This window comes from Euwallacea similis, chromosome 22 (assembly GCF_039881205.1).
Source record: "Euwallacea similis isolate ESF13 chromosome 22, ESF131.1, whole genome shotgun sequence".
Lineage (NCBI taxonomy): Eukaryota > Metazoa > Arthropoda > Insecta > Coleoptera > Curculionidae > Euwallacea > Euwallacea similis.
The window spans coordinates 1,936,887-1,961,418 of NC_089630.1; the positions used below are offsets into that span (position 1 = coordinate 1,936,887).

Below are 24,532 nucleotides of genomic sequence, written 5' to 3' on the forward strand. Positions count from 1 at the left end.
CAAAATATGAAAACATTCCTAAACTTATTTATTGGACTTTGGTATTAATTATTGGACTATTAAAACAAAATTAGTTTCTTAAGATAGACCATTGAAAATTACAAAAAAGGAAATAAACGAAAAGCAATTGAGACCAATCTTTATTAGGCTAAGAAAATTACTAATTCGTTTCAGTCTCTTTAATGTATAATAAAAACGATGGCAAAAAAAATTAAATATTAAAAACGCTCGGACCCAACAAAAACTAGAGCTGAACGTCTATCAAAATGTAAAAATTAAAAAACAAGATTTCTTTCAAGTTTTTTTGGGCATACTCTTGTATATAACAGTTTATTAACAATTTGAACTCAGCAGTTTTCAGTGAAAGCATTCTTTAAATTAATCTTAACTCAAAAACAGCATTGAAATTTTTGAGTTACGAGTGCCTTCCAAATCAAATAACATTGATATCAAATGTTAGTTAGTACTTGAAATGAAAAACTTAGTCCTAGTATTTTAAAACCCCGAGTGTACCTACCATTATGGCTTAAAATTCGTTGATTATATTTTACTTTTATCAGGCAATTTAAAATGAATTAAGTAATTTTATTCAGTAAAATAAAAGATGTGCATGTTCTACACAAAACTCAAACTTTTAAAAAATCTTGCAGGGTCAATTACCACCATTCAGTAAATGTAACAGTTATACAACAGTTTTGTGTAACTGTTGGAAGTTCGCAGCAAAAATGAAGTCAGCTCCCACTAAAACGTAGTTGAAAGCATTCGTATCATTCGGAAGAAAAACCAACAACTGTTCAACTATTGATTCTGCTGAACACGGCCGATTTCTTCATAATTAGACTAATTTCTAATCTCACTCGTTTGTCAAATTCGGACACTATTATACAGGGTGTTGTGAAAAAAAAAGGCCATTCCACTAACCATAGATTCTTCGAGTAGAAAGAAATCTAAGGGTAGCTTAGAATTTTCTTAGCTTAATATATCTTAAAGCTTTGAAAAATAGGAATTCAATTTGCTACCCTTAGATTTATTTACACTCAATTTCTCTCGATGTGAAATTTCTTAAGACACTCGGCCTGGTCTTCCGAGTAATAGGAGATTTACCCAGGCCCTCTGCCCCTCTCCGCACCCGACTTTATGTTGACTCAACGCATCGTAGGCGAGGCACCTACTTGCCAAAACACCTCCGGTTTCGCGGAACCGTCGTAAGGCATTATTTTGGGAACGCTCAAACAATCTATTGTTAGTGAATTGACATGTTTTTTGGACATCCTATAGATCCATAAAAAGGAAACGTTTTAATTCCCATGATATAGAGGTATTACTTAACTCAAATATAAATAATATGCAGGTATCTATTAAGTTCAAAACTAATATGATACTGAAATGTTTGGTTTTAACACTGAAAATATTTCACGTTAAGTATAGTGCAACAGCGTTGTGTTAGTAATAGTAAATGGAGAAACCATCCAATTATCTCGTCCATACCGGGTTACTCAGTGTTTTTCTAAGTCAACATGCAAACTTTTATGTGCCAGTAAACTGGCGCCAGTAACTACACTGACTAGTGCTAATAAACCATGCATGTATAAATCTTGCTTTACTCTCACATAATATGCAGCCCAGGCATCCTTAGAACAAGTTCAGTTTTTTTGAAAATAATTCAGGTAATTCTAAAAACATAACACCTGACCTTTGTACAAGGCGATGACGCTTCAACCTAATAGACGCACAAATTCAGATTTCGATGGAACCAACTCGTAACGATAGGCAATTTGCCAAAGTTATTCTAGCACTCAGTTACTTTACATTTCAAATCTATTTGAGGCACGAGTTGAGTAATAACGTGAGGTTTTACGATCTCGAATTTACCAGTTTATGAGTAGCCGGACTATTCTTCGATCTGTCCAAGGCTTTTGATTCTGTTATTCATAAGAAGTCGCTGCAAAAATGAGACTATTATGGAAGGTAAATCTCACCTCATATCTATCCTATCTGCACTTATTGGGTTATATTTGATAGACAGAAGATACACGAGGATTGTTGCATACAACTTGAAATGGAAGGCGTCACCTATCAGGATTGACGGATATCAGTCAGGGAGTATCACAGGGGGCCAGTTTAGTTTTGACAGTTAGTTCTAATATGTATGTGTGCATCGTCTGGTGAATCAAGTGAATGCGGGCTTGCTATCATCAGTCCTTTTCGGTGCCCCACCGCAGGTACTTTCGCAGTGTCACACACAACTAAAGCGAGGCAATGAGGAAATCGTAATTGTCTCTTCCTAAACACCAGGAAAACCGGTTTTATATTGATAGAACAAGATTTGAATATTTTCCTTATAACACTATAGGCAAAAAGTTGAGAGCGTTGCTCGGAGTTGTCAAATTGCTGAGAATTTATCTTGATCAAAGCCTCAATTTCTATCAAGGAATGTTCCCCTGTGAACATCTCGTTCCTAAACTGAACAGAATGTATGCACTTATTAGACGACTGTGTGACTATCGATGTGATGAAAATATACTTTTCTTTCAGGATTTAACCAATTATATCAAATATTGTGTTGGAGAGCTTCAAGCAGTATGGATAAGATTTTGAAAATTCGAAAGATGATTATTGGGGTCATGTTTGGAGTACATTCTCTTGGATGTATACAAATCTAATAGTCGATTTTATTTAGTTTCGATTGAGGAACAAAACACTAACTTTAGGCCATCAGATGGAAAAGAAATTAAAAGGAAAGTAGATGCCACGACGACAAATAACTACCACCAATTTGTATGATATAAAAATACTCTGATATATTTTAAGTTTCAATACTCATCAAAATGTCCATAGAAAGGTAATTAGGTTCCTGAGATAATTGGACTTTTCTACACTTTTATAACACGATGTGTACAACAAAAATAGAACCATTTTAAAATAAATGAACATTTTCATACCTCTACTTCATGTTTCATTATAAATAAAAACCTATAGGTAAGACAAAATTATTAGCAAAAAAATTAAGGACAACGGCTCATATTACCTACTGAATTTTAAGTAAAGTCGAAAAGGTTCTGTACAAATATACATATTTTTAAGTAAAAATAATGTCTTTTCAAAGCTTAATACACAACAAACATTAATCATCATGGATTATATTATTTTTATTTTTAAACTTTCTCCTAATGTACGGTACTCTATCTAATATTGATAACAAAATATTTCCTGGCAACCTTTGATGTCTTAATACAAGATCTTCAATGGCGGTTGCCACCTATAACGAAATGCAAATATTTATTTTTATTTTTGATCAGTCACATTATACCTACACGAAAAACATTTCAAGCCCTCAATTGAAACTTTCAAAATAATTATGCAAAACTCGAGAGGACATCTTACAAGGTAGAAATCAAATAAAATCAAAACAAAATATAACTTACTTACCTTCTGCTGTAGAATTTCCGGAGTAATACCGGGTTCATAAAAAATAGGTCGCCCAATATGGGTAACCATTTTAACGGGAAAGCCCCCATAAAGGGGGGCACACGGAAACTTCGTCCATGAATAAAGTTTTAAAAATATTTTTCTGCCAAAGTGGACTGTTCTGAAGGCTTCTCGTAGGTTTTCAGTAAAGACTGGTATAACTGGCTGAAACAAGAAAACTCTCCTTCGCTTCTTAAGGAAAGGAAATGCCTAAAGTGCAATACGCACCACTTTGGAATCAATAGCTGCCTTGGCAAAACCTAAACGTTTCTTCCACATTAAACTATAGTTTATGCTAAATTGGGCCTCATATACACCTCCGGGAGCTATTGCTAAATAATTTCCTTCTTTTAATAACCTCGAGCAGGTCTGCACGGTGCCTGGTATTACTTTCATGCAATCGGCAAGTATACTGAAACCTAACGAGACGTACAAAAATAATTGACAATAGGGAGTTATTCGATAACAATTGATCAGATCAAGAGTGCTTGTCTTGAAATTACCTGGAATTTTAAACAAAAAATGATCGGCCACTGTATGAACTATCCGATTTCGCGTAAGGCATATTTTCGCTAAGAAATAATAGATATCAATGGGGATTGCGCCATGGTAGTAAATAATTAGAGCTGGTCCATTAATAGGTAAATTCTCGATGCCTTCCAATTCATAGCCTGCAATTAAAACCGTTGAATATAACCATTTTCCACCGCAATTAAGTACAATAGAGAAATAAATCGCAGGTACGTTTGGATTGATTTAGATAATTATTAATGTGGTAACGTTGAGCGGCATATTTTATGGAATAATAATTACTTTTGCCAATTGAATGATCCCTGAATTATGGGTAGTTACTAAAATTTGTTTGCTTCACTTTTATTTTGTTCCTGGGCTATACAAATAAAATCGGGACAACGCTCGAATTCCTCATTTTTATTTCGAGCGGCGGACTATCATTTATCTACGTTTTTCAGCCCTGCGTCAATATTATAATTATCAATAAAAATCGTATTTTAATTGAACATGTGACAACTCGCTCTTAAAACTTAAAATAAATAAACACTAAATAGATTGGAATTTCTTTATGTGGTTAGGAACAATCATTAACAAAATCATCATTTAAATATAGAAAAGCTTCAATTTTAAACGGGCCATTTTTAATGGAACAGCCTATAGGCGAAAGATTTACCTTCCTAAAAGATGACAAATTACTTCAAATCGCCCAAAAAATTTCATTCGCACTTTTTCGAAAAACTTTGAATGCAATTTTCCATGAAATCAGAAAATTTTGAAAGATGGCTGATATGGAGAGGAGGAAATTTTATTTTGCGGTTTTACAATTTACATAATTTGCTTTTAGTTATCTCTACTTTTGTTATTTTATTTTACTTTTCTATGATTGATATTACTGATTTATCCTCCCAATGAGATAGTACGCTAAAGAAGGCGCCAATTAACGCCAAAACGTCTAACTATATTGTAAAAGATTTCAGGAGTTTCGTTTCTTGTACAAAAAGAACCATAACCCAATGATCAATCTCACTAACAATAACGCAAATCAGCTTTAGGACACGCATCAAATGCGATTTTCAGCTGCAAATGCAACTATTTCTGAGGAAAATGATTCAGTGAAAATTGCATTTTAGCTTAAGCAGTTTTGATATATAAGAGAACTAATTGATGTAATATTAGCTTTACTACCTATATGACTTACCATGCCATATCCATCCATGAGCATCCCAAATAACAGACACAAATTTTCTAGCTGCATCCCATTTATCCCCAGTAATTAATGCACTTCTCAAATGTCCCCAGTGTAATTTATAAATGTATAAGGTTAATGCACTTAGGTATAACAATAAACCTATTACAGCAGGTAGAAGGAATGTTACAAGTAATGGGGTTAAACACCAGGTTAGCCATAGTGAATAATCAATATCCACATAGTCAACTAAAAATAATGAAGTGTTAAAATAGGTGATTTATTCCTCACTCTTTTTATGGCGTAATTTGCAAAATAAGCTCACATTTTTTTAAATCTGTGATAAGCATTGTGTTAGTGATGCCCAGAATCTGAACTAAATTGAAGCAGATATTACTAAATACGTATTGATAATTTACTCTTAATAGGTAAATTGCATGTTGGAAAATTATGCATTATTAAATTTGTAAAACAATTCAAAGTCGCTATTTTGCTATGCCATAGATATGCATACAGTGTGTATCAAACTTGATTCATTGCTGTCTCTGTAAGCACACGAAACAGAAAATTAGTTAAATTGAAGTAAAATTGCTCATTGACAAGCTATATGAAACATTGATAAAAAAGAAGAGTATTTCCTCGTCGAGTTCTTCATCATGCAACTCAGTGTTTACTCTTCGATTATTATAAATACGTCATAAAATATATATATAAAATGGATGGTAAATGCTACTTACCGCACGATTATAGATAAAAAAAAAAATTTTATTTTTTAAGTTTTCCTCGGAAGTAACGATAAATTTTTTTTAAATTTCTTTTTAACAAATTATTTAGCATTAAAGTGCATAATTTTGTCTCAATTTAATCTAATCTTTTGTCTGTTATTACAAAGATAATAATGTTAATACCTTGAATTTGTATCACCCTGTACCTATTGCTGCTACTAATGCTATATGAGTGTGGGTCACAGAATATGTTAGGTATTATTACATAGACACAATATAAATGTGTTTAAGATATTAAGCAAACAATTACATTTAGTTTAAAATATGAATCAATACTAACATATCAAACAAAATAGATATAAAAACATACACAGGAGCGTAATTACACTTGCTTCATCAGAGCCCTTTTTCCAACTAAATTTCATTAATAAAGTTTAATATTATATTTGACATTTAAAACCTTTTAAAACTATCAAAGTTGTTATTAAAATGTCCCATTTTTTAATATATTTATTCCATATGTGTATGAATTCACATTTCAAAACCAAATCTAATTTATTGCTTAGCTATTTCAATTATTTTCTTTACTTTGGGACTGTTTATGCTCAGTTTCATTTTTTATCTATCTGTACTAATCAATTGCGATCGATGGAATAATAACAAAGTTTTAGTTAGTCTTGTCATGTGTATACGTTCATATAGTAATTGTTTGAAAGGACTGCGTAGCGTTGTGTATGAAGTTTTACTGACATTTTCGCAGTCATTTTGGCATGTACCATAAGTGCGTACGCATTGCAATGTGCATGCTATTCTGTCTATATGTTCTTTGTTTTTTTACCCATTGTTGTATATATTAATATATAGGCAGTATACTTTATAAAAAAAGGCAAAAAAAGTTTGTTGATCTACAGTTTAGATGTTTTATTTGTATGTTTTGTCAAAACAAACAGTGCCTAAACAGTCAAGTGTTTTAGTTTAAAACCAAATTAATATATTGGTATATGTTTTCGAATCAGTTTCTGAATCTATTTTTATTATGTTCTCAAAAACATTACTTAGCATTGAGACTAATGTAATAGATCTATTGTTTTGTGTTTGTGTACTATCCAGTTAATTTTTTGAGATACTATTATTACTTTTTTCCATATCTCTGGAATTGTGTGATTTATAGTACAGTTGTTCAGCTGCTTTAGCATCTGCTCATAACTTTCTGGAGTTAAGTTCTTTGCGAATTTGACTTCCCATTTTGCCTTTTCTTAATGCTATGTATTTAATATGGGCTAGTGCTTCATCATATTTTGTAATTATAATTAGCTTGTATGTGTGGTCTAATGGGTTGTTGAAATAGTTGTCATATCAGTTTTTCACCAAATTCAAGTTATGTTTATCAAATTTAGAGTTTGTCAAAACACTAAAGACTTTCTCAATGTATTCAACAAAAGGTTTAGCTTTAGCTTTGTCTGCTTAACATTCTTTTCTACCATCATTGATTGTACCAATTTTGCATCATGATAGATTTTTTTTTCTCAGCATGATTATTATTTGTCTTATTCAGTTTCTTGGCATGCTTTCAATAATTTTTTCTGTTGATATTGATGTATCAATATCTTTATATTTCTGTTGAAGTTGTTAAGTTTTCTTTTGTAGATGTGTAGTCTATACAATTTTCTTTTATATAGTCTCAATATAAATTTGGAGGTTGATAAAAGTAATTTGTCAGTCAAGGGAAAACATTTCCATCACTGGTGATAGTTGCTGTTGTATGTTTTTTATGGATATGGACTGCATCTGCATTTAGATATGTTCATGTATGCTTTATTTAAAAGAGATTTGTAAAACCTTGTAGCAAATCATTTTTAAATATCACAATTATTTTCACAACAATTTTGGTTATTTTGAGCTGGAATCATAATTTTTTTGAAGTTTCAAGCCAAAATCACAAAGTTTTTTAGATTTTTTACCCAGATTCACATGAGGGTTTGAATTCTCAGGCATCAGAAATGCCAATTTTAATAATGTATCCTACTTTATATTAATTATATTAACTTTTGTGTAAATGCAAAAAATTCCAAAAACAAACTGCTATCCTTACTCAATGGGGCCAGTCTTTGTCTATGGAATATTTTAATAATTTGTTTATTTTTAACAGCCATATCTGGTTTTTGTCTAGATTTCAACATTTGTTTGTTCCCACTTTTAACAAAACAATATGGTAACTATGCTAGACATTACTGAGGGTGTTACTTACTTGTATTGTCTTTTATAAATTGTAATATCTGACCAATGTTAACCATGATAATTACAGCTGGCAGCAGGACCTGAAGATCTCAATATATGTCTTATTTTCTATCCAGCTAACATCTAAACCTAAACTCATATCCACTGTCAGGATTATTAAATCAAATTATTGATTATGAATTAAGGTCATATTTTACATACCTAGTTTGCAAATCAAATGTATTCAAATAATAATGATTTTGAAACTTAAGGTGAAATTGGGACAATCGGGTGCTTATTGCTGCTTTGACCATAACAACAGGAATACAAAGTCTTCCTACTTTTCATTGCTTTTATAATTCATTTGTTACTTTTGTCATGCAGGATGGAGACTTTGGGGTCGCATTTGGAGACGAAACACTTTCAATTTCATTTACAATTAATGCAGAAAATCCTTAAAACGTAGATTAACATTAAGAAATTTTGATGTATTTTATAGTATTGTTTTTGTTTGGGTGGCATGTAAACGTCATTTGCCCCGACCTTGTCAAACGACAGCTGATTGTAGAGGTACACAGAAATTTGGAACTGTCACTTTCTGAACCACCAGAGTTGAGTCAACTACGGATTGAGAGTCATTTTCAACTTCGAGAAAAAGGTTCTCATTTCTATTAAAACGACAGGATACTATTTTAATTTATTTGGTTCTTTAATAGTTGTTTTGTATTTTCTAGCGTAGTCGTTAACGTGACCAAGCTTCTAAATTTTCCTAGAAATCTGTCGAGTATTCAATATGTTTGATCCTACGTAGCAAAAAAGTATCCTATGACCTATGGATATCTGTAAAAGAAAATAGATATTCGTTTGGGGACTTCTTGTGAATATTTATATCCATCCACAAGATATGGATGTCGTCGCACATCCTGAAATATGGATACGATACGAATTCTGCAATTCCTAGATCAGGCTGTTCAGAAAACACTTCAAGTTCCAAAAGACCTCTCTGTAGTTCTAACTGACAATTGACACAATTTTCATGACAGTGCCCACGTGCGGAATTGTCGATGTCGGTATATGTTTTGAATGAAAAGGAAAGTTCATAGTTAATTGGTTTTATAGATTTATTATTTTATTTTACTATTTTTAAATTAAAGATTTACAAGAAAAAGTGATTGTGGTTTAATTGGATTTGGTAAGTGATACTTGGAATAGTCTTTTATATCGACATGCATGCCCAAATCTCATCCTCTGCCAAGCAAAACTTAAACAATAGACTTGTTTCCATCAGTAGTTGCATGATGCTATTTGCAGTATAATATTTTCGTTTAATTTCCAAGTTTTTCATTACTTCATAACATAAAACTTGGGTGAATGCTTGTGTCCCTAATGTTTCTAAATGAACTAGCTCCACTGCCATAAAATTGCCTATAGAAATCTGAACTGCAATGGCGTTCTAATTGCGTTGCAGTGTACACTTTGTCCTTGTAAAGTCAAATGCATTTTTACCTAGATTTGGAAATGTATTAAATTTTACATTAGAATTATTAAAATTTGTTAACTGATTTCCCAATACATGCCTTGTTGTATTTTATCTTCTGGCTATTGATTTTCTGGTTATTTATACAACCAGTAGGGTTCAAAAATGTATTGAGCATTGAACCTGGAGTTGCTCAGCTGTGCAACAGTCTTTGTTCTTCTTGAGACAATGTGTAGGGGTGAAAGTATAGTTAAATACAGAATTACATTTTTATTTACAACCATGTATGTACTGGTGTCATTTCTTATATTTTGCTTAAGTGGAAGCTGTTCCTGAGCATTTTTCACCCAGGTGGATTTCATCTTCAATCTGGGTGGATGTCTAATGATATCTCAAAGACCCACCAAATTTTCTTTGGCTTGGTCTTTTCAATTAAGTGATGTATTTATGTCATGCAAGTACCATTCATTCTTATATGTGGTTGTGAATAAAATAGTATACACTTTATGATTGAAAGTATTATTTGTCTGTCTCGAGCAATAGTTAGTTTAGGAGCTATGTGCTTTGGTTAATAATCTTTTGCTGTCTATAGGAAAGAAACCCTTTGCACCTAGATGTGTAATCTACTACAGTGGTCACTTGATTATATGAACATTTCATTATGTTGAAAAATTTATTGCACATATGAACTATGTATTACAGTGAACATTTAAATAAAATCATATCAATTTATATAGAGTGAACAGCTTTGGTTTTGATAAAGTGAACAGAGAGGTGAGTTGCAATATGTACTTAAATGTTGATAGACTGTAAAATTGGACCTCCTCAAAATATCTGACACTTCCTTTAACAACACAAAAGACTATAAATTACATACTAGTTCAGAAATATGAAGGTCTTTGTTTTGTTTAGTGTAATAAGTACATATTTTTGGCTAAGTGCAGTTCATATACCAATATAAAGTGAAACAAGTTAATGTTATCAGAAAAAAGTAATATTATCAAAAGTTTGGAATGGTGGAAAATGTTTCAAACTATTTAAAGATTTTTGTTTCATAATAATAATTATGTGAGGAAATTTTGTCACTGATAGGGATATTATTAGGATAGAGGGTGAGATAATATTAGAGATGGGAAACAAGGGGTTGTATTTTTGGAGTGCCCAATTTCATTAGGTTCAATTGTATTCTTTGTCTAACACATTATTTTTATTGTACATATAGACAATTTGCATATGCTTGAAAATAGCTAAAGATAATATAATTAAACATTACATTTTTTAAATCTGCATGAATATATAGGCTGCGGTATTAACAAGAAAAATATAGTTTTATTATATATTAAAAACCCACTGTTCAACTATCTTTTGTTAAGATTTTATAAAAATCTTCTTTACTACTTATAACTTTAGTATTTTATGTACTTTCAGATTTAACTTTTTGTTCTAAAATTAGAAGTGGAAGGAGGGAAGGGAGTACTATTTTTTATTGTTTCTTTCTGGCTATTTTTAATAATTTTTACATTCATTAATATGCTGGTGTAGACGTTTAAATACTTTCTTTATTTTCTTTATCTTTTATGATCCTTGTCTTTTTTATTTTAAGAATTTTATAAGTTTTTGACCGTAGATAATATGAAATGCCACCATTGAATATCTCACTCGTCTATGTAGTGTCTATGTTGTATATCTTTTGGAATGGTGAAAAGGTGTGGTGTGGAAAAAGCTTTCTTCATACCTCACCTTAACATTTGTTTAAGGTGATCTTTTATAAATTAATTTTGAAGTATTTGGCAAATTATTAAAGTGTTGAGTGTCTGCATGAAAATTTGAGTATTAATCTGCAGCCATTACTTTAACAGAAGTAAATGTTGATGGGCTTTTATTAAGCTTTTTTTATTTACTAATTTTACAGAACAACTTAATAATAGTCGCTTTTTGATTAATACATGCCCCCACCTCCTCAGACACCTGGTGGTTGGTGTAAATATCTTCAGATTTTGGATTGACTTAATGCCAACACATTGCACTCATTTGCTATTCATTTGCAAGTAGAAATGGAATTTTTCATATCTTTTAATTATTTCATGCCAATGATTTAATTAAATGTTTTGATGTATTGATAGTCTTCTTCTAGCTAAAAATGGTGAAGACACGCCGATCGGAGGTTCATCCTACTCGGCATCATCGGACAAGGGTAGGTCCTCCAGCGAGTGCAGTCAAAATTGAACTTTTAATTTTTTTTCAATAATTTTTTTCGAGTTCATATTGCAAACAATTACTTAATTTAAAGACCAGCACAAATAACATTTAATAATTAATGTTGTGTTGTATTGCATGTTATTAACTTTTAAATATTTTCCGTTTGCGATTGTTTTGTTTGGTTTGGTAAATAGTACACAACTGTCATTATTAAAGCATTAAGTAAGCATAATAAAATATTTGATTCTGGAACAGGGAAGCGCCAAATTGTTAGAACAAGATAGCGGCTCGTCCAGTGCAAAAGAAGAAGAGGAAACTGATACTGATCGTTCAAATTCGGAAGGGGAAACCTCATCAAACAGTCCGCTCGCCAAAACAAAAGAACAGTTGAAGAGGAAGCAAGCAGAGAGACAGTCTGAAGTTGCATCTATTGACCGGAAATTTAAAGCAAAATTTGAAAGTAAGAATGAAGATTGTATATAATTGAGTTCCAGTCAATAGTTCAATGAATGTCTTTAAAAAGTTACCAGAGAAATGCTTTACAGGTGCATAATTAGTGTCGAGGCTAGTGTCGAGTTTTTGAGAAACTGTTAAAAGATTTGTACTGATATCTTTAAATTATTATTTCGTAAAGGAACACCAAACTTTTTTCTAACGGTATTTCATTTTTTCTTGGGTCTCTTATATTCCAATTACTGTTTAAATTTAAGGTGCATCCTCGTCCTCATCAAAAACAGCTCATAAGTCTATACCATTAGTAAGAAAACGATTGACTGTGTATGCAACAAGAAAGATGGAAGATGACCTATCAGAGAATGATCAGTTCTCAGATGACGAATGTTACTCGAATCTTAGGTAATAGATAAATACTAAGTTGTTTTATTTATGAAATCTTACCGGCAATGATCTGTGCATTTTTGTATAACTTGCTCTTAATAAATAGCAATATCAGGCAGTTTCTTTAAGCCAATGTTATTTGGTATTTTAGATCTCGCAGGCATAGCAAGTTGGTAAAGAAAAAAAATATTCTAAGGCGAACTGCTCTGTCATTAAGGCCTCTAAGGCAAAAGTCCTATGCAGATCTGTCTCCTATCCATTTTGAAACAGACAGCGACGGTAAGTTATTTAGTTTTTTTCTTTTTGATCTCTCTATTTATATTTTTCCCGAATCGGTAGATTCACAAGTGAATAAGCAATTTATATTTTTTAAATACATATTTGTAATATTGCATATTGTGTTTCAGAATGAAACAAATTGTAAATTATCCTTAACTCTTATGATCTCATTTTGATTGTAGGCCCTCTGAGAAAAGTTACTAGAAGATCCCGAAAAATCGAGGGCAGCTGGCTAGCCGATAGTCAAATGCATAAAGTTGGTTATCCCAATTTAAATGTTACTTATTCTGAAGAAGAGGATAGTCGTGATGCTGTGGAAGGTCATGCGAATGTCGAAGTAATTATTATTGAAAATCTGCACCAATTTATCTTTAGTTTTTTTCTCACTTTTCTGTTAGTATACCGAACCCCGATAATGAAAGATTTTCAGGATGTTTTTTGTACTTTTATTATAGATATCCCAAAATGCAACTAGACATTCAAGAAGAAGACTAGTGAAGCCAACGTATTATTATGAGGAATATGAAGAAGTACCTCAAATACGGAGAACACGTAGACCCGTACGGCGAGTGGTTAGAGAAGTGGAAGAAGAGTCTAAGATTGCTCGAACCCGCACCTCAAGAACTGAGCAAGTTAAGGAAGAACCAGCCGAAGGTATAATAGAAGATGGTGAGAGTAAATCTAGCAAGGAAAATGAGGAAGAGCCAGAAGATACCAAAGGTAAAAGTTTGGGAAAAATTGTCTTTGAAACTTAAATATTATTCATTTTCTTTATCAGTTTTTTTATAATTATTTTTTTTTATAATTCGTGTTAGAAGTGGTGGAGAATGGAGCAGAGGACAAAGTACAAGAAGAAATATCAGGAAGTGAAGAAGATGAAGTTCAACCAAGACAAATTCCTAGAACAAGGCGCAGCCGACGGGCTAGAGTGAGAATAAATAGTGACAGGGAAAAGGAGACGGACACTTCATCTGAGGAAGATGAAGGTGGACGAAAGTATTCTTTGAGGGATAGGGCCTCAAAACCGACTCAAAAAATAAGTAAGTGTATTAGAAACTTACAGCTGGTAATCAGGAAAAAAGCTAAATGGATAAAAAGTTTAGTTTTGGTCATATATGCAGCCCTCAATGCAGTTATTTTTTCTTATTACTCGTCAAAATATCCCTACAATGTCATATTTTTGTAAATATGTAAAACTCAAAAGTTTTATTTCTAAATTGAAAAGCAAATTTTAATTTGAATAGAAACAGAAACTTTTGCTAGAAAATCAATGGTGATGGATTCTTGGATCGGAAAAACTTTTGAGTCATATATAGCTTTGAAAATTATATTTCTTTTCAATTAACAAAATAACTATTTCAGGTACAGATTTAAAATATGTGACTTATTAGCGATATATTGAAGGTTAATAGTGAAACAATCAATTAATCAAAACTTTAATTATTACAAATTAAAGTTCTTCTACCAAGCATGCACGTGACGTCATACTGAACTGAGATTGAGCAAAAAAATATAAACATCACTAATGAAAAATGATAAAATTACATATAAAACTAACAAAGACGGACTATACGAAATAGGAAAATGGTGGATTAATCAATGAATACAAAGTAGTGGGAATGGCACTCTATGAAACAGTGTGAATTAAAAGATGTTACTGACCTCTTTTCATTTTCATTTATTACTGCTTTATTACTCACTATTTTCAAAAGCCGTTAATATTTTCTTAAGACACTTTTTACACTCTCTAAAAAAATAATTTTGTTTGTTGGATTTGACGTTTTATTTTAAAGATTCCCATGTCAACTTATTATTATTCTTTGATGTATGGTTGAAGGTTGATACGAGGCAAAAATGCTTTTTCAAGCTATTGTCACACTATGTTATGTTTATACGTTTGTTTAAAAGCCGGTGTGTACTCATAGATTTTTTAAAATACGTTAAATTTAACATAAAATTTTATGATAAGTATAACATCATCAGATTTGGTAAATTAAAACTTACTCAAAAACGAAAAAGATAATGTAGGTTCGCATTTGAAAAAATCGAATTGTAGTGCTTAACAAATATGTAAAAAAAGAAAAATGGAATATTGCTTTTCTCAGTTTTTTTTCTGGATATGCCAAAAAGTAATACCACGAGTGTAAAGATACAATTTTGTTTCTAATTGATTCTGTATGTTTAATGGTTTCTGGGATACCCATGTTGAAAGTGGAAGGTGGGACGCTCTCTACTCTTTTATCATCTAATTAATCGTATAAAAAAAATCGTTTTAAAAAATTACAATGGGCAAATTTGTCGCTAAATTTGAGTACCGTATTCTCACATTATAGTGCAAACTTCGATGTTACATTCTCAACGTGAACGGCGCAGTCGGCGAAGATTTAATAGGAGAAGGAAGAGTTCGTCTGATTCAAGTTCTTCCTCGAGTTCGTCTGAAAGATGCCGGTAGGTAATTTTGCAATTTTTTGTTTCCTTTGTAATATTTTAGTGTTCGAATCTATGAAAAATATTTATTAGAAAACAACCAAAAAGTCCTCACTCCAAAAAAGAGATGATGAAAACGGGTGCTGGAGGAAGAAACGCTATAGCCCCGATAAAACCAGAAACTTTAGATCAGTCTGTGAGATTTAATAGCATTGGCGGTTTGGATAGCCATATCGAGTGCTTAAAAGAAATGATTTTACTCCCCATGATGTATCCTGAGGTTTTCAGACAGTTCCAAGTGAGCTTCAATTTTATAACCCTAATTATGTGATGTTTGGAACAAATTTGATTTAGGTACAACCTCCGAGAGGAGTATTGTTTCACGGCCCTCCGGGAACTGGTAAAACCTTAATATCAAGAGCCCTAGCTAATGAGTGCAGCTTTGGAGCCCGAAAAGTGTCATTTTTTATGAGAAAAGGTGCTGATTTATTGAGCAAATGGATAGGGGAGGCTGAAAAGCAGTTACGGCTTCTGTTTGAACAGGTTAGGTTCTACCTTGTCTAAATTTTAAGAAAGCTTTAGTTTTATTAATTTCTGTTTAGGCAGCTGAAATGAAGCCTTCAATAATATTTTTCGATGAACTGGACGGTTTGACACCAACGAGATCTTCTAGGCAGGATCAGGTGCACGCCAGTATAGTTTCGACTCTGTTAGCTCTTATGGATGGTTTGAATGATAGAGGTGAAGTGATAGTTATCGGAGCAACTAATAGGATTGATGCCATTGATCCGGCTTTAAGGCGGCCAGGGAGGTTTGATCGTGAATTATTTTTCCCATTACCATCAAAAACGGTGAGTTTCTAATTTCGACTTCTTAAAATAGTGTGTATCAAATTAACTTGCCTCATTAAGTTCGCTAGGGACAGACTAGCTTTCACTCAATGGCTCATTCTTTCGTCATCGAACATGAGTGCCTTAGTTTTAAACTTAAGGTTATGTCCATATAAAAAAATATTATGACATCTTTATTATATGGGGTGAAAAATATGGAACTTATTCTCTTAAAGCTGCTAGCTCGTCCATGCTAAACTACACTAGATAATTTTGTTTGAAAGGCATCATTTTTTTAACGAATCCTAGTTAAAATCAATAATATTGAAAATTTATTAAAATATTAATAGGAAAAAAAGTAATAAAATTGGAATGGTACAAGTCATTGTAGAAAATTGAAAATAGAATATTGTTAAGACACTTTTAAATGAGGAATCTAAATACATTGCAATTTTTTTCATCAGGGAAAGGGTAAATGTTACAAAAGAATTTTTTCTTATGTGCGCCATATTGGAATAGTAGTATTTAAATAATAATCGAAAATTTCAGTAACTTTTAAATATCAATGCAGGTTTGACTAAAAGTAAACTGCTAATTAATGAAATTTTCAATTCGACTGTAAAAAAAATATCGTTAAAAAGACATTTCCCTTTTAATTGTCTAACTATTTTAGGAACGTGAAGACATTCTGAAAGTTCATATATCAAAATGGATTCAACCTCCTAGCGAGGACCTTCAAAAATACCTAGCCGAAAATACCGTAGGATATTGCGGTTCGGATTTAAGGGCCTTATGTTCAGAAGCGGTGATTCAGAGCTTTAGAAGAACATATCCTCAGGTTTACGATTCCGAGCAAAGATTGCTTTTGGATCCCAGCAAAGTGATGGTAAGCTTATTTCATAAACAATATTCTTATACACACAACTATGTATTTTGTTTATTTTTAAGGTGGAAAAAGTTGACTTTTTAAGAGCAAAGTCTATGCTAATACCATCGTCTCACAGAATGTCCTCCGGACTGGGCAAGAAGCTGATTCCTATTTTAGAACCTCTGTTAGGAGGTGCCATTAAAAGTTCTTTAGGAGCGTTAGAACAAGGTTTTCCTCACGGACTTAACACTGCGTTGTCTAAGTAAATAAGTGCGTGATGTAAATGGGTTTCAAAATTAAGAGAATTTGCTTTTCAGAGTTAAACTTTCTACGAATTTAAAACCTGCTCAATTATTGCTTACTGGTGACGGTCCCCAACACGGCCAATCAAATCATGTAGCTCCGGCCTTGCTCTTCAGAATGGAGCACATACATTCTTATTTGCTGGATTTAGCTACGTTGTTCCGGGATCCGGGTCGAACACCCGAGGAAGTTTGTATACAAGTAAGTTAATTTTCATTGTTAATGTTATAGATGTATTATTGCATTATATAGTAATGTAGTAATATATACAGCGTGGTAATTTGAAAACAAACCACCCTCGATATTTCAGTACTTATAGAAAATATGTAAATATGCAAAAACACGTTGATTTTATCTTTAAGGGGGATATTCTTTAAATCTGTTTTCTATTAAATTGCATGAACCCTCTAGCGGGCGTGGAAATAACGACTAAAATCTTAAATGAAAAGAACGATTGAGTTATACCTCATTTGAAAGGTAAACCCAGCTTCAAGATTTGGAAAGATTGAAGAGAATAATTATAGCTGCGTCTAGGGAAATTTAAGTACAAGTTTTTGTAAATGTTAGAGTGGAGTTTGAAAACAAACTTTATTACTGTTTAGAAAATAATGGACATCATTTTAAACACTTAAAACATTAATAAATAATTTTTATACAATGTAGTTGATACTTAAGCTTGTTTACGGTTTGGTCATTTTTTGAAAATCTCTCAATAGGAAAAAAACGAGTACATTTGGAAAGGTGATTGAAAGTCCTTTTAAATGAGGTATAACTCAATCTCCCTTATTTAAGATTTTAATAGTTGTTTCCATTCTCATAATAGGGTGTACGTAATTTAATAGAAAACCGATTGCAGAATGTCTCCCTTGAAAAAAAATCGACTTGTTTTTGCATATTTATATATTTTATATAAGGACCGAAATATCGAGGGTGATTCGTTTCCAAATTGACACGCTGTATAGTGAAATGTAATACGTCTAGTATTACAGACGTATAATATGGTAAGGTGAGTTCAGGTTCAGCATTATTGAATTCAATTTGCAAATGACAGTTATTTTCCTTTTTTTTACAGAATAGTTTTATAACCTTGTAGAGCAATAAACATCGAAGTAGAAACTAAATTGTCTTGAAATAATGTCAGGAAAAAATAAAAACGAAATTTAAAATTTTAATACGAAGAAGATTATTGGCATTGAGGTATTGGCTCAGGTGATAAGATAATGAAGCAGACAAAGAAAAAACTTATGTACAGTTCGTACCATATAACTGGTTGATGCATGGTTGGCCATGGAAATTTATCAACATATTCCTGGTATAATATGAAAATCAAAGAAATGGTTTTCCGATTAAATTTACCTCTATGGAGGTTATCCTTTTGTGCTCCATTGTTGCTAAATCCCTCTAGTATTATACAAACTTTTAACTTTTATGGATGCATGCCCCTCTTATTTTGGTTATTTGATTTTCTAGGATCTACTGTAGTATGAGAGAAATAATCACCATCATCAAGCGAACTCATCTTTACACTTGCAGGATCTCCAGCGCACTTATGAGGCTGGATTATTGCACATAGTACACCCATCGTAACGTTTGTAAATTCGCATAATGTTAAAATGATACATTTTGAAGAATTTTTAATCAAAATAATATCAAGAGCATGTAATTTTTATGTCATTCGAAACGGAGTCGCTCGAATCTCAAGAATCGCATCTCAAGAATCTAGGGTGAGGACCAGAATATCATCTATCCGACCAGACCATTTTTCAATTTAACTGATTTCTACGCGGCTTACCATAATAGATCAGATTACAGCAGCTTTTGTCTTCACCTCTACGTCATAAAATAGAGAAAGTAAATCGGCGAGGTACCTAGATCAGAAGGCAGTTATTTGTTTTTTGCAGGCTTGTTTTTTCCAAAATAGTCAGTATAACATAAAAAAACGAAAATTATTGTTTTCGGATACCTTCGAAAGTAATCATACTTTTTAAATTTTGTTTTGCTAATATTTTTAAGTCTTAAAAAATGCGCAGCTTTTCCTCCATTAAATTTATTATGGTTACAAAGACTGCAATATTATTGCATCAAATTTGTAACACCCTGTATAACGAATACTCTATCATTTGTGTTCTATTCTAGATATTTAATGAAGCACGACGAAACGTACCCAGCATAATTTACATCCCAAGCATAAACCGTTTGTGGGAATTGGTTTCTGATACGTTCAGGGCGATATTCTTATCACAAATGAATGAGATTTATCCTAATATTCCAATTCTATTTTTGGTCACCGCTGACGTCGTCTACAGTGAGCTACCAGAACCGGTAAGTTCGCTATTTTTGTGACTTTATTGATGCAGGTTTTTTTAACTAGTAAAAGAATCTAGTACATATCTAATATTTTAGCTTCAGGAAGTATTTTCTCCCTATCGAAAAGAGATTCAAGAAGTGTGTCCTCCATCTACAGATTCTCGCAGACAGTTCTTCAAATCGCTTCTATTAGATATTTGTCTAAGACCTTTGAGACCCGCCAGAGAACGTCCCAAGACCCCACCTCCGTTGCCTCGAGCCCCTACTCCCCCACCACCACCGCTAACTGAAGAACAAGCTCAGAAAGTTTATGATACTGAAGAACACACTTTAAGAGAGTTGAGGATATTTTTAAGGGATATGTGTAAGAAGCTGGCTAATAATAAATTGTAAGGACTTTATTTTTAAATATTAAAAATTTTATCTTAAATTCCACTTTGTATTATAACTACACGGTATTATTTTTAGATTCTTTATGTTTACTAAACCCGTTGACACAGAAGAAGTACCTGATTATACAGAGATTATAAAGCAGCCTATGGATTTAGAAACAATGATGATGAAAGTCGACTTTCATCGTTACGAATGTGCCAAAGATTTTCTGATTGATATCGATTTGATTTGTCAGAACGCTTTAGAATATAATCCTGCCAAGTATGGTTAGCGATTCGTATATGACAGGATTATATTTTAATATGTTTTTCATTAGGACATCAGCAGACAAGCAAATAAGACATAGAGCATGCTCATTGCGGGACTATGCCTATACTTTAATTAAGACTGAAATGGATAGTGATTTTGAAGACAAATGCCAGGATATTAAAAAGAAGAGAAAGCAAAGAAATGCCTGTACAACTAAATATTTGCCGCCTTACATGCTCACTCCTGGTAAGTCTTGATTAGCCAAAAGAAAAAAAATAGTTTTTTGTTCTTTTCGGTGATAAGCTGTGCACTGACGTATTTTTGAGATTTCGTACTGTTACTCAGAAAAGGCCAACCGTATTTTTGCAAATGTTCTTTTAATTCGATATTTTTTGTCCCTGCATTCAAAGCAGTGTATATCTTGTGATGAAATAATGATTATCGGTGTTTTAGTTCAATTATATTAGTTATATCTTTTAGATTAACACATGCTCCAATCAAATTTGACTAAAATTAATTTCAACCGTAATTTCTTATATCTCAGTAATAAACCAGTAATCAGTAATAAATTTTGAAACCTATATTTATAGAAAAGCTTTTTGGATATAGAACCTGATCTACAATCCCCTGAACAATATTTTGCAACGCCATGTATAATTGTTAACTTTACCATTATAAATGCTTGTAGAGGACGCTGGACGTAATCTAAATATCGACTTGAAACAAGAACAAACAACGAATGATAGCAATTCCAGGAGTACGCGTCATAGTCCCGTTCGAAAGCGAAAATTAAGAGTGAACTGGAAAAATGGATACGCAAGAAAGAAACCTAAACGCGCTAAATTAGACACCAATCTGCAGGGTAGTGTGAGCAAAACTGTAAGTTGTAGTACATAAAACGAGGATGTTGTTTAACTATCTCTTTCATATTAAGAAGGAAAAGCACTCAAGTGATGAATCAAAGAATGATCCTGACAGCAGTACCATGGAAATACCGCAGCTGCAGGAAAGTGACTCAAATAAAACTTCAGAAAGTAGTTCTGCCCTTAGCTCAAACTGTGATAGTCAAAAAGTTATTTCGTCTTCTCACTCATGGTTAGTTGTTTATTATGAGTTCGATAAAAAGGTAGGAAAAATAATGTTTTTTATAGTTCAGGGAAGAAAATAACGAATGACCTGTTAAGTCCGTCCGAGTTGTTGGACAGTCAGTTGTGTTTTGATGAGATAGATCAAGCATTACACGAAAATGGTGAGTCGAAAAAATTATTGAAACTTAAAATTGTAAATTGTAAAGAATATATGAAGATTGACCAGTGGAATGTAGCGGTAATGAAAGACGACAATTCTTAAAATATTGTGTTTATTAAGATAGTTAGAATCACCGAAAAAATATGCCATGAAGGATTTGACATTTTTATTAACAATCATTTAATAATATCTATTATATTAGAAAACATAGTCTGTATGTTTTTTTTTCGAGAATAGATGATGCCGCGGCGAAACAAATCGAATGTTCTGAGACTGAATTGGAAAAATTATTAGAGCAGATAGTCAAGTTTACTGAAGAGTTCCCGTTGAATCAGCTCCTCGATTTGTATAACCAGCTCAACTCTATTATCAAGAAATTTGCACAAACTCATCTTAGAAATTCGCTCCCTAAGGTAAGTTATGGATATACATACATACATATATATATATATATATATATATATATATATATATATACACACTTTAAAAGATCAATTTTTAACCTTCTTTTTTGATTATTTGTAGCGAGTATTACATATATGTATTTTTCATATATTTTAGGAGCTCACCAAAGAATTCAGTCGCTTTAAAAAAGCATTAAATGCCGACTCTTCCAGTAGTTCACCGAATACATCTAAGGAGAACTAGTGATAAAACAGTCACTGCCAGAGGTTGAACGTATATTTTGGTTTCTTCAATTAATATCGGTTAAGTATTTATATCATTTTAGAGTACTTAATATACTTTAAAAGCAACCGTGAAGACACGGATTTATTTTCGTAACGTTTGTTATTACAATCACACACAAAGAAATAGGAACGATATATATTTTTACCATTCTGTTGTGTTATTGAAATGATGAAAGCGAGAATGTTGAGCGTTTTCGTAATTCCATCGATGTGGTTAAGAAACTAGTGTAAAAGTAAATCAATGCTTGTGTAGAATAGACGTAAATTTTTCTGAATTTGCCCATATAAAATAGAAATTCTTGTCAAATAAAGGACTTCACTTTTCCTAAGTAAATATTGTATAGTTAAATTAAAAACGTTGGTTCTCAAGGCCACTGGTAAAATTTATAATACAGGATGAGTCATAAGTAAAAGTCAAACTTGTAGAACTTATCAGCTATAGGGCATGCTATTATAAACGCCCGTTTTTGCTATTTTGTTGTTCATTTTTATATAAAAATAAATCTTTATATAGAATGTTTTATATAAAAGATGTAGATTTTTACTCTAAAATTTGAATATAACATGTGGAATTTATAACGTATCCTAGAAAAACATAGCGAACCAAACTTGTCCATTTTTTAATTGAACATACTATGTATTGTTATTTTGTTCAATGGGTTATTCTTTCGAATTTCAGAAATATTATATTTTGTGACATTAGTGCTATTTTCTCGCAAATGATGGCTATCTGTTTCATAAGAATAATTTAGAAAAGGAATAGATCCACAATCGGAAATCAAGTGATTCTCAACAATTCAACTCGTTATTCTTGTGAAACAGTATTCGTTATTTGCCATAAAATGGTTAGAATCGATATCATGAAAGCACATATTCGATCACGTTTTTATGGGACATCATGTGTATTAAATATGTGATGTGTTGACATCTTTAGACAAAACCCTACACCTTTTATATAAATTATTTTTTTATGAGAATTAAAACAAAAAGTTAAAAGAGAGGCCTTTATAATGAGATACACTGTACAATGTAAAAATGCTTGGTTATCGATATATAAGATATCCAAATTTCAGAATTAAAAAAAAATCTTTCACAGTTTCTTCACTTTTCGAGGTATCAAATGAAGTTTTCTGGGCTTAATACTTTTGAGTTCACACGATGCATTTTACAAATGGTCCACACACATGAAGCAAATGCATTCCTTACGGGAAAATCAAGCGTATTTTTTACTTTTGCGAATAATTATAAAACGATAACAGATATAAAAACCATAAAACAGAGGAAAAACTTCTAAATTAAATAGGCAATTCAAATTTTATTAACTAGACAGTCAGTGGCAGACGACAAAAAAAATTGTAGTAATAAAACGGATTTTTAACGCCAAAAAAGTACTATCTCGAGTATTTTATTACTTACTTCATAGTCATTATATCATTTTCAACATTAGCGTAAATAAAATTTCAAACTTAAAGCCGTAGATTTTGACAACTTGTAAATCCTAATTGTGTAGATTCTAAAAAGCAGTGTACATTTAATATTTCAACTTGATGTCGCAAAAAGGACAGAGCTGTGAAATGTATTTTTAAGAAGAAACTAAATTTTAACACTACTTTGTAACACGATAACGAAGAATTTTTAGAACATAGTTTATAAGAAATTAGTGTTATTGCATTATCTAGATTAAATCCTGAAAGTTTGGCTTTTTGCTTATTATTCACCATGTATATGAATCTCAAAATTATTATCGTTAGTGTCAGTATGGGTCACAATAATAAATTCAACCATTGGGCGTATTCAGGGAATTTGGGGCGGTGGAACACTGAAACAGTTGAAACTTCAATTCGGCAATTACATCTTGTTAGATAATTTGATCTAATACGTAGCCTTTAATTTGATGTGAAACTTGAAGATTCAAAATTGTAGTGTTGCAGCGTAATAAATTTTATCATTTTAACAGTGAAATACGACTGCTGCAGCGTTTCTGTTCTCTGAATACGCTATCACTTTTCAGCTGATTTATTTGTCGACATGTCTTTGTAACTGAAGAAATGAAGTTCAGTTGAATATAATATTGTTTCTTTTATCTTAAATTTCCGATTACGTGCCTTTTGTATAAGTTAAAGTGATTTCTTTTCCTATCTACATGTACTAGTAATATACATTAATTACACTATAGTAATGACAATTTTTGATTTTTCTGATTTTGATTTACCAAATTGTCACTACTTACCTTCCTATGAGTTAAGATGTTTTTAGAGGATATTTGCTAAATTTGAGATTCTCTCAGGAAAATTAAGTGAGAAATTTTGAAATAGTG

The 24,532-nt window shown here is 31.9% G+C and overlaps 2 protein-coding genes and 1 long non-coding RNA gene across 7 annotated transcripts; 2 read left to right on the forward strand and 1 right to left on the reverse strand.

The window, feature by feature from the left end:
- Positions 1 to 1,826: 1,826 nt before the first annotated feature.
- Positions 1,827 to 2,939, forward strand: LOC136416284 (uncharacterized). Its single transcript, XR_010752697.1, has 3 exons — positions 1,827 to 1,968; positions 2,023 to 2,474; positions 2,536 to 2,939. It is a non-coding gene; the product is annotated as an uncharacterized lncRNA (long non-coding RNA).
- LOC136416283 (DGAT1/2-independent enzyme synthesizing storage lipids) lies at positions 2,859 to 8,595 on the reverse strand. 3 transcript variants are annotated; one of them, XM_066401404.1, is made up of 7 exons: positions 8,332 to 8,595; positions 8,141 to 8,259; positions 5,180 to 5,416; positions 3,972 to 4,139; positions 3,697 to 3,887; positions 3,430 to 3,633; positions 2,860 to 3,259 (listed from the first exon to the last, which is right to left on the reverse strand). In XM_066401404.1, exons 2-7 carry the CDS (start codon positions 8,184 to 8,186, stop codon positions 3,125 to 3,127), a joined length of 981 nt encoding a protein of 326 aa, XP_066257501.1. In that variant the 5' UTR covers positions 8,187 to 8,259; positions 8,332 to 8,595; the 3' UTR covers positions 2,860 to 3,124. The 3 variants fall into 3 exon arrangements, with proteins under 3 accessions (XP_066257503.1, XP_066257501.1, XP_066257502.1); XM_066401405.1 differs by having other exon boundaries at positions 8,141 to 8,274; XM_066401406.1 differs by lacking the exons at positions 8,141 to 8,259; positions 8,332 to 8,595 and adding an exon at positions 5,493 to 5,712 and having other exon boundaries at positions 2,859 to 3,259.
- Positions 8,596 to 9,150: 555 nt separating this feature from the next.
- LOC136416282 (ATPase family AAA domain-containing protein 2-like) lies at positions 9,151 to 24,390 on the forward strand. Of its 3 annotated transcripts, none has more exons than XM_066401402.1 (24): positions 9,153 to 9,301; positions 11,721 to 11,780; positions 12,041 to 12,245; positions 12,496 to 12,640; positions 12,774 to 12,901; positions 13,084 to 13,238; positions 13,357 to 13,621; positions 13,717 to 13,941; positions 15,235 to 15,349; positions 15,422 to 15,626; positions 15,683 to 15,871; positions 15,931 to 16,179; positions 16,832 to 17,044; positions 17,107 to 17,288; positions 17,344 to 17,530; positions 19,466 to 19,651; positions 19,733 to 20,025; positions 20,105 to 20,290; positions 20,346 to 20,524; positions 20,967 to 21,157; positions 21,213 to 21,373; positions 21,430 to 21,527; positions 21,764 to 21,939; positions 22,088 to 24,390. In XM_066401402.1, exons 2-24 carry the CDS (start codon positions 11,727 to 11,729, stop codon positions 22,172 to 22,174), a joined length of 4,074 nt encoding a protein of 1,357 aa, XP_066257499.1. In that variant the 5' UTR covers positions 9,153 to 9,301; positions 11,721 to 11,726; the 3' UTR covers positions 22,175 to 24,390. The 3 variants fall into 3 exon arrangements, with proteins under 3 accessions (XP_066257500.1, XP_066257499.1, XP_066257498.1); XM_066401401.1 differs by having other exon boundaries at positions 9,156 to 9,301; positions 11,710 to 11,780; XM_066401403.1 differs by lacking the exon at positions 11,721 to 11,780 and having other exon boundaries at positions 9,151 to 9,301.
- Positions 24,391 to 24,532: the final 142 nt, after the last annotated feature.

Coding starts and splice junctions, on each gene's coding strand:
- LOC136416283 (XM_066401404.1), bottom strand. CDS start 8,186: ATGGTTAACATTGGTCAGATATTACAATTTATAAAAGACAATACAA. Junction 5,417..8,140: donor ATTTATAAAAGACAATACAA/GTAAGTAACACC, acceptor CATTATTTTTAG/TTGACTATGTGGATATTGAT. Junction 3,634..3,696: donor CAGCTATTGATTCCAAAGTG/GTGCGTATTGCA, acceptor TTCTTGTTTCAG/CCAGTTATACCAGTCTTTAC.
- LOC136416282 (XM_066401402.1), top strand. CDS start 11,727: ATGGTGAAGACACGCCGATCGGAGGTTCATCCTACTCGGCATCATCGG. Junction 15,627..15,682: donor AGGTTTTCAGACAGTTCCAA/GTGAGCTTCAAT, acceptor AATTTGATTTAG/GTACAACCTCCGAGAGGAGT. Junction 21,158..21,212: donor AGGGTAGTGTGAGCAAAACT/GTAAGTTGTAGT, acceptor TTTCATATTAAG/AAGGAAAAGCACTCAAGTGA.